We start from the raw sequence: 14439 nt of genomic DNA, 5'->3' as shown, positions 1-14439 counted from the left end.
GCTCCCATCCATGCGGAGCGAAGGGCACAACCGCGCTCCTCGGCCCTGCCGAGCCCCCGCCGCCCCCGGCCGTCTCGGGCACCCAGCCCGCCCCGCGGGGCGGTCCGCGGCGGGGCGGTCCGGGCGGCGGCGGGGCGGGGCGGGCTACTCCGGGCCGGGCCCGCCCGGGTGCAGTCCCCGTTCCGCGCCGCTCCGCCGCGCAGTCCCCGCCGCACGTCGGGCCGCCGCCGGAGCCTCACGTCGGGCCGCCGCCGCCCCGCCGCGATCGCTATGAATGCGCGCCGGGCCCTGCTCTCCGCCGCCTTGCTCGCCGGCCTCCTCTGGGATTTACCTTGCTGCCGCCCGGCCTCCCTCCCCGCCGCCGCAGAGCTGGCCAAGGGCGGGCGGGGCCGCAGGGCTCCGCGATACCCCCGGGAGAGCCGGCCGCGGCAGGGGGCACAGCCCGGGGGCCGGACGCCCCCGCGGGCGGAGCCCCACGAGTACATGCTGTCCCTCTTCAGGACCTACTCCGTCGCCGAGAAACTGGGTATCAACGCCAGCTTCTTCCAGTCCTCCAAGTCGGCCAACACCATCACGAGTTTCGTAGACAGGGGACAAGGTAGGTGCTGTGCCCCCGCCCGCCCCGTCGCACCCCGGGGCTGGAGCCCCGTCCGCAGCGCTGCCGATCCGTGGAGCTGGCGCCGCTCCGCTCACAACGTTTCCGTTTTTCTTTTCTTTCTTTCTTTCTTTTCTTTTCTTTTTTTCTTTTCTTTTCTTTCTTTCTTTCTTTCTTTCTTTCTTTTTTTTTTTCTTTCCCAATTCTTTTTCTTTCTTATCTCCCTTCGGGGCGCAGAAAGGCGGATCTGTCGGTAAACGGCGCATCGCGTTGTGTTGTTTCATAGCAAAGCCGCTCTGCAGCGGCCGTAGGTGGTGGTTCGGGAACCACGCGTGGCCGTCTCGAGCCCTCACCGGGAGGGGAAATGCAACCCCCGCTCTGCGGGAGCAGCTCGGGTGGAAATGCAGCCTCGGAAACATAGCTCTTCTGCTTTATTTCCGCCTGAGAGAAAGGATCTCTCTTATCGCTTCGGCTGGAAGGCAAATAGAAAACTCGCACTCGCTGCGCGTGGGGCTGCGCCGTCGGGGTCACCTGGAAAGGTCCGGCCCGACGGGTACAGGAGGCAGGCACACAGCCGCTCCAGAGCCCCTGGCCTCAGTACTGCCTCGCCCCGACGTGCCCCGACAGAGAGTGGCTCGGGGCCGCACCCGCACCCTTTGCACCTCCCGGGGGCCGCGTCCATCCATTCCGGGGCCAGGAGGTTGGACGCAGGTTGGACGGGGCGGGCGGCGGGGCCGGGCCGGTATCCCCGCTTCCCGCAGGCAGCAGTGTTGCCGCAGGGATTCCCGGGACCTCTCCGCTACTCCGTGTTCCCCGCTTCACTTTTCTCTCGTTACTTTATAGCTCGAGGGTGGAGATGGCGTGCGGATCTTCCCTCAAAATGCCTCTCCTTATTTATTAAGGTTTTATAATTATTATTATTACATTATCCTGGTTGATGACGAACTAACTCGGTGGCTCCTAAGGAAGGTCACGCATTCTCTCCTCCTCCCCCCTTCCCACCGTCACACCCAGTGCTCGGGGCGCCGTAGGGGGCTGCAGTGCCGCGGTGCTTCCGATGGACGGAGGGAGACGAGAGGTTTTGCTTTCCGTCTTCCCCCGACGGGGGCGTTTTTTTGCGTCGTTGTGGGAAAGGTGCGTGCGGGGGGAGGCTCTCCAGGCGTGAGGTTCTCGAAGTTCAGCCCTAAAAACGACCTCAGCCGCTTTCCCCGAAATAAATCGGGGGGCTTGTGGGGATGGAGCCACTCTCGGGATCGTCCTCGCCAGAAGAAAGACAATGTAACAACCGCAGCTCGTTGCGCTGCATGGGAGAATCTGCTCCGGTAGAGGCGATTCGCTACCAGAAGTCCTGCTCTGATGAAGGAAAAGCCTCACTTTTCCCCATTGATTTTGATTTGATGTGTCACGGGCTGTGACCTTCTGCTGGACCTTCCGAGGGTTGCTTAGCATCAAGCCACTGATTGGAGTATTTCAACTCAGTGATCTAATTGAGTGTTCATGTCATAACATAGCGAATATTGTCTGGTCTCCCATAATGAAGCGGACCAGCCAATGGCACATCACCAAAAACTTCAAGAGAGCTTCCGTTCCTCTGAAGTGGGAGCCGCGTTCCTGCCCACCTCCCCGTGTGCTCCCAGCCCGCTTAATTGGAGCGCTGCTGATGATGAACGGCCTTTGCTCGGGGGAAGAGGGGGGAAGGTTCTCTCCATTCATTTGCAGACGGCAGAGCCGCCCAAATTGACCCAATTAGTCGGACGGGCTGCGCTTCACCGACGGAGCGGCCGCGCAGCGCTGCGCTGGGACGGAGCCGCTGGGGCTGCACGGGAGTGGGGCACCGCGGGACACCGCAGCGTCGGTCACGCTGCTGGGGGGCACCGAGGGAGACCTCCGCACCTTTTCTTTCTTTCCTTCCTCCCGAAGCTCACAGGATCGCCTTCAGGCTGCATCGGGAGGGAGGAAAGCCGCGCTGCTGCATTACATATGTATATCTATATGTAGATTTTCAGCGTAAAGAGCACAGAAAGAGGGGGAAAGCTCTGCGATTCCCCCTCTTCCAGTTCCCTCTCGCACCCCCCCACCCCTCCAACCCCCCTTTTGTTACGGTCGCAAGATCAGACAGAACCTCTCTGAATGTAGGAAAATTGCTGTTGGCACATGAAGTAACTCATTAAAACGCAGATGGTGCTCTCGCTGGCCCCGGGACCCCCAGCACTGCCACTCCGCTCTACAATTAGGGGCTGCGGGGCTGCACCGGGCAGGGCAGAAATAAAGGGAAGCGGCGGCTACGAACAGTGAACCCCGTAAGACGCGGGGCGAACCGAGAACAGAACGCGGGGTGAAGGAGCGCAGTTCTGGGAGTGCCCCGAGGGGAGCGGGTGCCATAGGGCGGGCTGCGGGGCTTCGTGCCTTCGTGCCCTTCTGCGTCCTAAAGGCTCCCGCAGCCGGGAAAAAGGAAAACGGGAATAGGTCGAAATCGTCTCGTTCCCCCCAGTTCCTTTGTACGCTTTCGTGTGCAGCCGATGGGGACGGGAGGGAGGAGGGGGGTGGTCCGATACGCGGTGTTTTACCGCTGTTGTCGGGGGGCGGGAGAAAGCGGAGAGCCCCGCGCAGGAGCTGCGATCGGCGGCAGAAAGGAGTGAGCAAATCCCGCTCGCAGTTCCCCGTGCCGAGCGTTTATGCAAAACAGCGGCTTTCTGGGTGGACCGAGAGCTGCAGCGCACCGCAATCTGCGCAGCGCCTTTGCCCAGGCGGTGTTGTCGTTGGCAAGAGGAAAATGAAATATAAGCGGGGAAGCATTTTAATGGGGAAGGAGGGAATTCACAACTGTTAATTATTTGGTGACCTTGTATTCGATTTGTTTGAGCCCCTTATAAAAACACTAATGCAGACCAGACGGCCGGAGAGCGCTGCGGCAGCGCTTCCAAACAGAGCCGAGCGCCCGGGGAAGGAGAGAACGGCTCGGCTCGGCTCGGCTCGGCCCGGTCAGCTCGGCTCGGCTCGGCTGTGTTGCTACCGCTCTGCCGAATCGGAGCAAAGAGAGCAAGGACTGCTCGGGGCTGGGGAGGCGGCAGACTTGTCTCCAAAGCCGCTGCGAGAGCAAACTTTGTGAAAAACACTGATTTCGGGAGAGATTTCTTTCTCATATTTTCCCTCCCCCCCACCTCCTCCCCCCTCCCCACCCTCCCCCCCCCCTTTTTTCCCCTCCGTTTGTTCCCTTCTGTGAATCCTCCGCGGGGATCCTCGCCCCGAAGGGACTGGGAAGGAGGGGAGGGGGGGCAGAGCTCGTGGCCCCTTTCGATCCGTGCCTACGACCGATCGTTTGCTCGGTTCTTAATTTCTCTCTCCTTTTTATTTTTATTTTTTTATCTTTATTATTTTAAATCCAGGATTTCCCCCGGTGAGGCTGATAGGAGGCTTTGGGTTTATTTTTAGTTTTAGTTAATGTTTTTTCATTAGAGAGAGAAAAGAGAGCTTTCCGCTCCAGGACTGCTCAGTTCCACCGGCTGCACGGAGCTCGAGGAGCCCAAACCCGGCTGCGGGCTCGGGCACGGAGAGCCTCGCTGCTCTCATTTGCCTCCTCCCTCTTTAGTCCTACTGGAAAAAAAAAAAAAAAAAAAAAAAAAAAAAAAAAGAAAGAAAGAAAGAAAGAAAGAAAGAAAGAAAAAAAAAAAAAAAAACCAAGAACAAAAAAACAAGGAGCCGTTGACGGCGAAGTGGTCGTTTCCCTGCTATCCCAGCGCTGCAAGTGAAGCCGGGAGCCCCTGCGTGCTTCTGGGCGAAAGGGGCCGTCCCAGCCCTCGTTGGTTGAGGGCAGCTCTGTGTGTTTTGTTTTCCAGGAACTTTCCCGTACTCCGCTCAAAAACTCCTTCAAATCGTCCCCTTGCTCCTTCTCTTAGCTCTGAGCTCAGGGATTCCGAATTTCGAATATCTATATATCTATATCTATACGCTTGGTTATTATTATTATTATTATTTGAGAGAGGGGGGAGCACAATGATTTCTCGTCGATTTCTCGTAGCAAAAGAGCGGACGGGAAGGGCACAGCTCTCACGGCCCCCCACGGCATTCAGCAGCCCCCGTGCAGCCGCTCTCCGCCTCTGCGCATCCCCGGAGCCCGGCGGGAGGGCAGCGGGGCAGGCGGGCCGCGGCACAACTGAGGCGGCCGTTCCGGAGAGGTGCCGGGAAAGCTGGGTGACGGAGGTACGTTGCTGGCGGAGGGAGAATGGAAGTAGCCTTCCGTTCGTTTCTCGGGGCTTTGGCAGCGTTAGTCCGAGGAAGATGCGGTCTCTCCCGGTTACTCGGTAGCGAAGGGAACGAAATATTGAAATCTCGCCGGGCGCCGTAAGAGAAAGCGGCGGCGATGCCGCCCGTTCGGAGGGGGAAGCTGAGAGCCGGGGAAGTCCCTCCTGGGGAGCACATCGGCAGCGCCCGAGGAATGCCCGCGGCCCCAACGGGACGGATGCGCCCGTTTTCACCTTATCGTCTGCGGAGGGTCCTTAAACTGCCAACGTGTTTTTGGTTTGAGAGTTTAAATACGGCTTGAAAGAGAATTAGGAATGGGAAAATTCTTCTCGAATGCGGTTTGGGTATAATTTGCAGTGATGTAAAGTTAAGATCGCAGCCCCGATGGGTTGGCCGGGAGCCCGGTACCTGATCTGCCATGAAAAGGGAAACTCCGCGTAGCCCTCGTTAACCCCCGGCGCGCCTCGGAGCCGCGGTGCCTGCGGGGAGGGGCTGCGTGGCCGGGGGTGTTCCGGGCTGGGGGATACCGGGAGCCGCTCAGCTCGGAGTAACGACAAAAAGGAAAGAAAGCTGCCGGCATCGCAACGCCGTGCGGGGGTCGGGCAGCCCTAGGCGGGCGACTCTTTTCAAATCGCGTCTCTCAGCCCCCTGGGTCTGAAGGGAGCGCGGAGGAGAGGTCCCGAGCAGCGCGCGGGGCTCGCACAAAGGCGGAGAGGCGGCCGCGGGGTTTCCGCACCGCTCCGTGCGGTGGGAAAGCAGCTCACCGCCCCGCGGGGCCGCCCCCCCTCCTTCCCCCCATCGAGGGCGGTGGTGATGCCGCTGTGTCCCCTCCCTCCGCTCTTTTCCCACTCTCTTGGTCCCGCTGGGAGCGGGCCAGGAGAGGGACAGGATTATGTATTCATCTGGAATTATTCGCTTACGAGACCGAATAAATCGTGTTTATCTGATGGGATTCGAGGCTGCCGCTTTGATACTGCCGCGATCGCTGCCCCTTCCTGAGAAAGAAGTCGGGAACTGATGGATCGGGGCGAGTTCTGCACCTCTCCTGTCGCCGTGTCCCCGCCTCGACACGGCACACTGAGACTGAGCCTTTGCAACGTGGGACACGGGGCGACGAACAGTCTCCCGCCTCCATCCCATCCCCTCGGCTGTACCGAGCGGGGGGAGCATAGCCCTTTGGAGCCATCCCCGGTAGGAATGGGGCTGTGCCCACATTAGGGGCTAATGCGGTTCCCTTGAGGCAGGCGGGTTTCTGCCCCAGCAACTCTCTTTGCCCCGCCCGGCCCGTGTCCCCGCTGGGGGCTGCAGGAATGCGCAGCGTTAATCCGCGCTGAGTCACTGCGCTCTGCGCCGCGTAAGGTTCTACAGCGCCGTGTCATGCCTGAAGGTCTCGGTGTGCATCAGTCGTGCCGCTGTTCCTCCCACTTTCCCCCCGCAGGAGGCTCCCCCGGAGCTGTCAGGTGGAGCTGAGGCTGTGAAATACGCTGATGAGGAGGAGCGCTGACCTCTGCTGTCAATAAATACCGTGGGCTGTGTATTTCTTCGGTCTTCCTCTGTCTCAGGAGCAGACCGAGCACGGACAATCGGAGAGGGGCTGCCCAACAGAGGCTACAGTGACACTTTTACTGTTGAAATATACACGGGCTTTACTGGCCTCTGGGGAGAGTGAGGGCTTGGGGAATTTCTGTGTTTGCTGGGCTGTAAACATTTTATTGGAAAGCAACTCGGGAAAATGTGGTTGGCTTTGTGAGCTGTGTTTTGTACACCCGTGTGTCAAAAAAGAAGTCTAGGTCATTCTCTTGGAGCTGAACATAAATGTGTACATGTACATATATGTGTATATATATATTTGTGTATGCATACAAACACAAAGCCATTGCTTTGACTGCAGTGCTGGGGGGCCACGGAAGTGCATGGAGCTGGGTTGCCACGTCCTTCCTCTGGTGTGGAGCATCTTGTATGATGTGTATCCTTCAGTTACTCCTCTCCTCTCCTCTCCTCTCCTCTCCTCTCCTCTCCTCTCCTCTCCTCTCCTCTCCTCTCCTCTCCTCTCCTCTCCTCTCCTCTCCTCTCCTCTCCTCTCCTCTCCTCTCCTCTCCTCTCCTCTCCTCTCCTCTCCTCTCCTCTCCTCTCCTCTCCTCTCCTCTCCTCTCCTCTCCTCTCCTCTCCTCTCCTCTCCTCTCCTCTCCTCTCCTCTCCTCTCCTCTCCTCTCCTCTCCTCTCCTCTCCTCTCCTCTCCTCTCCTCTCCTTCATTTCTTTTCCCTCTTCCTTCTTTGCTCTTCCCTTCCCACATAGCTGACGTCTCCTCTCCTCTCTCCCGCAGACGATCTCTCTCCCGCTCCACTCAGGCGGCAGAAGTACTTCTTTGACGTCTCCACGCTCTCGGACAAGGAGGAGCTGGTGGGAGCCGAGCTGCGGCTCTTCCGCCGCCCCCCCGCCGGCCGCCCGCCGCCCGCCGCAGCCGCCCCTCTGCTGCAGCTCTTCCCGTGCCTCTCCCCGCGCCCGCTACACTCTCGCAGCATGGACCCACGGGCGGCGGCGGCGGCGGGCTGGGAGGTGTTCGACGTGCGGCAGGGCCTGCGGGCGGGCCGGCCTTGGAAGCGGCTGTGCCTGGAGCTGCGCGCCTCGGCCGCCCGCGGGCCGCCGCCCCGCCGCTGGCTGGACCTGCGGGGCCTGGGCTTCGGGCGGCGGCCGCGGGCCCCGCAGGAGCGGGCGCTGCTGGTGGTGTTCACGCGGGCGCGGCGGCGCAGCCTGCTCGGGGAGCTGCGGGCCGAGCTGGGCGCGCCCCCGCCCGCCGCCCGCCGCCCGCCCGCCCGGCGCCAGCGCCGCACCGCCTTCGCCAGCCGGCACGGCAAGAGGCACGGCAAGAAGGCGCGGCTGCGCTGCAGCAGGAAGCCGCTGCACGTCAACTTCAAGGAGCTGGGCTGGGACGACTGGATCATCGCCCCGCTGGAGTACGAGGCCTACCACTGCGAGGGCGTGTGCGACTTCCCGCTGCGCTCCCACCTGGAGCCCACCAACCACGCCATCATCCAGACCCTCATGAACTCCATGGACCCCGGCTCCACGCCGCCCAGTTGCTGCGTGCCCACAAAGCTGACCCCCATCAGCATCCTCTACATCGACGCGGGCAACAACGTGGTGTACAAGCAGTACGAGGACATGGTGGTGGAGTCGTGCGGCTGCAGGTAGCGGGCGGCCGCCCCTCGGCGGGGGCTGCGCGTTGGCGGAGCCGCTCCGGCGGCGGAGGGAGACCGGGAGCGTCCCGGGGCGGAGAGCGGCGGATGGGGAAGGGCCGGCGGGCGTCCGTCGAGCCGCAACCCCGCCCTGGGGCTCTCAGCGTTCCGGCCGCCCTTCCGACGGGGGGAGATACGGCCAGAAACGGGCGGGGAGGGAGAGGGGCAGAGCGAAGGGCTGCTCCGTGCCTGCCCGCTCTCTTTCGCATTCCTGCGGGGTGACGGGCCTGGAACAGCCCGCCCACTCCATAAAAAGGAAAAAGAAAAAAAAAAAAAGAAAAAAAAAAAGAAAGAACTGCCCGAGATTGTGATTACCGGATAGGTGACATTTTAAGGCAGCGACGAAAAGCTGTGATGAGAACGAGGCGTGACGGACAGCGCGACGGGGTGAGCGGGGAAGGAGACGAAACGCCGTCGGATGTGGCGGCTCCGGCAAAGGAACGCGCCGATCCCTGCGCTGCCACCGCGGGCTCGGTGCTTTCGGGCATCGCTGTGGGCGGCTGTGGGGCCGCAGAGCTGCGAACCGGGATGGGGGGAAAGGGGGTGGAAGGAAGGGGAATCAATCAAACAAACAAACAAACAAAAACCTAACAAAAAAAGAGAGAAGAGAATAATAATATAAAGTGATAAAAATGCAACTTAAAAAGACTCGACCGGGAGCAATAATTTAAAATGCACATTTTGCTCGGGATGCACCGTTGTTCATATAAAAGTTGTAAATATTTGTTTATTTAATCGGACTGGAAAGTGCAAAGCAGAGATGAACAGCGTGCATTTCTTGTTGTTATTGTACAAAACATTATATGCACTCGAAATGTTATAATGTCTAATATTTGGAAAAGTTTATATTTGAGTTGTACAGAATTAAGCATTAATCAGATATTTCCTCCTTACCTAACATTATCGCCTCCTTAAAATATTATTGCAAAATTTAAATTCTGTGCTAATAACGGAGAAAGGAATTTTTTTACTGTCTACCTCACTATAATGCAAGTATTTACGACGCTCAAATTACCCGAGGTGAATTCATACTCAGAACTTTTATTTTTTTTTTTTTTTACCATACACCTTTACCGGACGGTACTCCAACTATTACTGTATTATTAAACTTTTTTTTTGTGGCAAAAAATCAGCTTGCTTTTATATGTTCCATTCTTCTGTTCAGCAGCTCTAAGCTCCCAACGTGGGCTGAATGCTGCAGAGCTGAGCTGAAGTGCCGCTGTCAGACCGACCTTCTCCCCTCCCCCCCCGCCCCGGAGCCCTGAAGCCGTTCTCCCGATGCGAGGACTTTTTGTACTCTCACTTTCACCTTTGCTGTGTGGCAAATGGCTGAGAAACGCAAAGGAGCCGCGCTTTGATTCCATTGAACGTGGTGATTCGTGGTGCTTTCACTGGGCGAATGCTTGGGGTGGGGTGATGCGGGCGGCCGTTTGTAAATCTCATCTGTACCGGGCACGTGTACATGCACTGTATTATGCTGATGAGCGAAAGATAACGGATGTTTTATAAATGATATTTATTTTTGTTGCGATGGGTAATGTATTTATTAAACCTTTCCTGGTTGTGTCTCAGCTAATGAGGAGCTGTTCTCTGGGAGGTGGTTTCGGGAAGGGAACCCCCCCGTCACGTTGGGCAGAGGAAGGGTGCAGGCAGCCTCAGGGCTGAGTCTCCATTGCAAAAAGAAACTCCATAAAAGGTACAGCAAACACACAGAAAAACCTCATCTCAAGTGCCAGGAAATGGTTCATCTGACGTGGGATTGTTACCAGGTCGCAATCTGCTCTCACACCCTTGGCAAAGTGCTCCCACCCGGACGGGTGTTGAACAAAGGCTGCGGAACTGGGTTATGCTGATCGCATTGCAGCAGCTCAGAGTCCTGCAGAAGAGCCCAGCCCCGTTCCTGGTTGTTTTACAACTTCCAGAGGAGTGTTTCTGTTTGGCTTGTATTGGTGTTTCAAGTTTACGACTGATAGTAGATTTGGAAGGAGCGGCTGTAAGAAGCGCTGCAGCGTTGAAGCCAGGTTCCAAGTTCTACCTGCTGCACTCTTGAGCAGCCATCATGATGTGCCACGTTCCTGCTCTCATTGCAGAGGAAAGCAATGAAAAACAACCCAGAAGATCCACAACGAGACAGGCTTCAATGTGCTCTCTGGAAAGGGATGCAATGTAAAACTTGGAGATTGTACAAAACTCACTCATAGCAGCGTGTGGGGGATGAACGGAGGATCCCTTCATTTCACCGATCCGATCCTTTGGCTACAACAATACCCTGTGGCTTTGAATGCAATTTCCTTTCCTTTCCCTGATACTGCTGCTATTGTAGCCCGCACGTGGCAGGCTGTGCTGTCACCAGGCTTTGCTCCCTGCTCAGCCCCAGATGTGGCCCTGGTGACCAAGGACCAGCAGGATGAGGAAGCCCTTAGGAAGAAGCAGTGAGGATTTTGCTGTGCTGGATGTGCACTGTAGAGTACTTTGAACCTTTCTCCAACATCATTAATTGCTTTTTTTTTTTTTTTTTTTTTTTTTTTTTTTAGGCGATACCTAAATGGTGGGGAAGCCCTTTTCCCAAATCCCTGTGCTTGCTAACCTTCAGGAGAACACCCAAAAATCACCAAAGAGTCACAACATCTCCTTTGGAGCAAAACCATTTGAACTTAGAGAAGGAGAGGAGACACTGGCCTTGCTGGGCATGTCTTTTGGATGCTGTAACCAATACAATGCTATCCGAGCCCATTTGAGCTCTTGCTATGGATGGGATCTCTTTCCATGTCCTTTTTCACTTCTGCAATATTCTTTTGTACAAAACTAAGCAGCAAAAGGATACAGCAAGGCTGAAGGGGGATTGTTCCTCTCTGCCCCTCTCCCGCCCTCCCCCAAGAGCTGAACAAAATAAAACCACTCATTATTTTTTCAGCTTTGACCACAAATACCGAAGTCTTTTGTTACAGAGAACTCCAAATATGGCAATTCAGTGGATGTGTAGCTCAGATCTCAGTGTCCTGCCAAAGCAATATGAATTCCCATTTCCATTTCTCAATTCCCTGTGCTCAAAATCACGCATGTGGAGGGGAAATGATTCCTTTCATTACATTGCTGTCCAGAAGAGGGAGCAGGGTCTGCTGGGTGATGGGAACAGACACGAGCAGGCATTGGGCAGCCCATCCACCTCTGCCTGCACTGCTCCGACACATGTGAATGACCAATACTTCTCTGAGATACAGAAATGCATCAAACTGTTAAATAACGGATGTTAGAAGGAAAAAAGAGTGGGCTGTGGGCTTCAGCCCTTTCTATGTCTGCTTCTCCTTTTCAGACTCCAAGCTTACATTGATTTATGGGGGTGGGGCTGTAGGTTTACAAATGTTTTTTTGGAAAAATGCTGGATCTTCCATGAACAGCAAGTCCGGCTTCCTCTTTACTACTTCCATGCAGATGATAACCCAGTCTGTTTGCTGAAATATGTAACGTTAGCATCATTTGGTTTTCCAAATGTTAGCAGAAAGACAGAGCTGATGACATTGGATGAAACATCTTCCTTTAACTTCTATTCACAGTGCTTCAGAAGCACACCTGAAGCCTCAGAGAAGGACCAAGGTTTGTGCCTACCAGTCCCTGGGAGGCAGACGGCAGTGGTGTGCTCTTTGCTCTCTGGCACAGCAGCCACGTGCAGCAAACTCCTCTGCAGTAAGGTTCTGTCTGCATCCAGCTATATTAAGCCATCAGATTTCCAAATATTTGTTCTTGTTGCTTTGCTGTGTCAGGCTGGTTGTAAACTGTGGATGTCCCAGCTGTTGGTGATTGTGAGGGATAAGAGTCAGCATCTTACTACCTCTATGCTCATCACCGCTTATTTCTTGGTGGCTGCAGCCCTGAAAAGTGCCAATCCCAATGAATATACATTATGATTTAGTGCACTGTACAGCTGGGAATTGGGAAGGATTCTCCAAAGGTTTCCACTGGGGCTGCTTTCATCCAGATACTGTGCCTGGACCATAATATAAGACCCTAAGGTAAGCATATTGACCACTGCGGTCTGCTCCAAAAATGGTGTTTCTTTTAATTATGTTCACTGTCAGCCCTCTCTGGGGCTGAGAAGGCTGAAATCAGGCTGGAGACTTTTATTTCCTAAGATCACTTTTCCACTAACAACTTTCTGCCCCATTCTTTATGAAGACACTTAGAATTTCCACGCTGCAGAGCTTAATTAACAAAAATATCACTATTGTCAGAACGTCCGAAATTTATTGCTAGGGAAGAACAAGTGAGAAGCACCCAAGGACACTGGCTTTCATCGAGGTGTGCAGGAAAGACCTCAGGTGAATAAAAAAATCAGAGGTCTGGTTAACAATTCATTTCTGGAGTGGAAGTGGGAAATCGCAGGAGACCACAGAAGGACAAAAAGGATAACATGAGGGCAAGCTGCCAAACATCTGAGATGTCTTTACACTAATGCTAAGAGTGTGGAAAATAAACAGGAAGAACGAGAAGTCTTGGGATGCAACGAAGGCTGCAGTTTAATTGGCATCACAATGGCTCTGCGGAATTGATTGTGGCACTTTAATATTAGCACTGTGTAACTTGTGTAGGAAGGACAGGCAGGAGGAAAAGGAAGAGCATTATCTGGTGTGTTAGGAATGCATGTGGAGAAAGCAGGGAGGGACAGAGCTGTTGGAGATAAAATAGAGAGGAACAGTAGAACTCTATTAATGATCACTTAATGAGGAGGAGGAGGAGGTCGATGTCAATCTTCTGAGCAGCTTCTGGGATTGTATCAAGGAGATGAGGTAGCGGCAATGGAGGACTTTATCTAAGCAGATACCTGCTGCAAGAAAATAGACCAAAAAGCCAAGTAGAGCACAGACTGTTCCTCAAAGTTTCTGTTTCGAAGAGCAGAGACAGCTGCAGGAGACAGGGCCAAATGAGGTTGTGATAGATATAAGTAATAAAGAGGAGCTTGCTCAGAGGTAATCGGATCTCAAGCGTCAGTGGAGGACTGAGAGGAGGAGAGCAAGACCATATGGATCCTGTAAGTCAGATTTCCACACGTTCAAGGGGCTGATAGGGAAGGTCCTGCGCAGAGGAGCTGAAAGGGGAAAGCAGCTTCAGGGAACAGTCATTTGGAAAAAGTCCTTATAGAGATGGCCCTGCAGCAAGCTGTCCTGCTGGCAAGGGTGGCCTTAGATGAAACCAGAGGGCCCACATTAAGACTTGTTTGGTTATTTGACCAAAATGGAAAAAAAAGCACTGCTCTAGGATTAGTAGAAGGGAAAGGCTTAAGTTTAAGAAATAGAAAAGAGAAAATAAGTAAAATGAAAAGAAGGAAAAGGATGATCACTTCATGGGAATGGTGAGCAAAGGACAGGTGACAGAGGAGGCTGAGGTATGAAGCACCTTTGCAAATAGAGCTTACTTGATACAAGAGTCCAACCACACTTAGAGCTAGCAAGGGAATGCAAACATAGGCCTTGGAAAAAAACAAACAAACAAACAAACAAACAAACATGAAAGAACATCTGAATAAAGTGCACATGATTCAGGAAGCCCTGATGACAGTTTCTCTGGTATAATTAAAGAACCAACCACAGTTATTTTTGTAATACTAAGAGTTACATTTAGGATTACAGAAGAGTTATGAGCTACTAAGGATTACAGGGCAGCCAACCTGTCTCAGCTTTTTCAAATGCCTGAAAAATACTGTGAAAAACATCAAGTACTTTGTAACTGCAGAATGAAAATGTGATAGAAACATCTGACATGAATGTAACCAAAACAAATCATACCCAGCTAGTCTAATTTTCTTCACTGATAAGAATGAAATGAAACTCAAGGATTTAAGAAACTGGGTTTCCAAATGATCATGCTACATTCAAGCTGTGGTTTGACATAAGAACAGTGAAATGTAGTAGATTTAAGTGCAAAATAATCTCAAGCAAAATCTGCTGGGTAACAATCCTGCAGGAAAGAGTGTGAGCTTTTTAGTGGAATGAGATCTGAACATGGAATAATAAATGATCCTGTTGACCTGGATATTCCAGGATAAGATAACTAAAGTGATACATCTGGGAAATACTTAATAGTGCTTTGGACCTGATTAGGGCTCAGGTAATGTTCTGTGTTTAGTTTTAGGGATCTTGCAGGTCATTTTCTGGTGTCTTTTGGACCATTAATGGTCTACTGGCCTTGTACTGAACATCAGGGCCTGGTGATGCTTTCTGGGCATGTCAGACAAGTACCTGAGAGCAGGCAGCTCCTGGCCCATGGACCATCTGTTCCTTAGCTTCATTCTCAGAAAGGTCCCACAGGATGGGCCCTGCTTGGTCCCTGGGCATCAGGAGAAGCAGCAGCACGGCCCCTGGGAGCTCAGT

The 14439-nt window shown here is 54.1% G+C and overlaps 1 protein-coding gene across 1 annotated transcript; it reads left to right on the top strand.

The window, feature by feature from the left end:
- The first annotated feature begins 255 nt into the window (after positions 1–255).
- On the top strand, positions 256–9645 carry GDF6 (growth differentiation factor 6). Its single transcript, XM_052703302.1, has 2 exons — positions 256–598; positions 7162–9645. The coding sequence occupies exons 1-2, from the start codon at positions 271–273 to the stop codon at positions 8028–8030; spliced, it is 1197 nt and encodes a 398-aa protein (XP_052559262.1). The 5' UTR covers positions 256–270; the 3' UTR covers positions 8031–9645.
- Positions 9646–14439: the final 4794 nt, after the last annotated feature.

This window comes from Tympanuchus pallidicinctus, unplaced genomic scaffold (assembly GCF_026119805.1).
Source record: "Tympanuchus pallidicinctus isolate F22 unplaced genomic scaffold, pur_lepc_1.0 scaffold5, whole genome shotgun sequence".
Lineage (NCBI taxonomy): Eukaryota > Metazoa > Chordata > Aves > Galliformes > Phasianidae > Tympanuchus > Tympanuchus pallidicinctus.
Note: the sequence above shows the minus strand (reverse complement) of the source record. Positions and strands in the feature narration are given on the sequence as shown.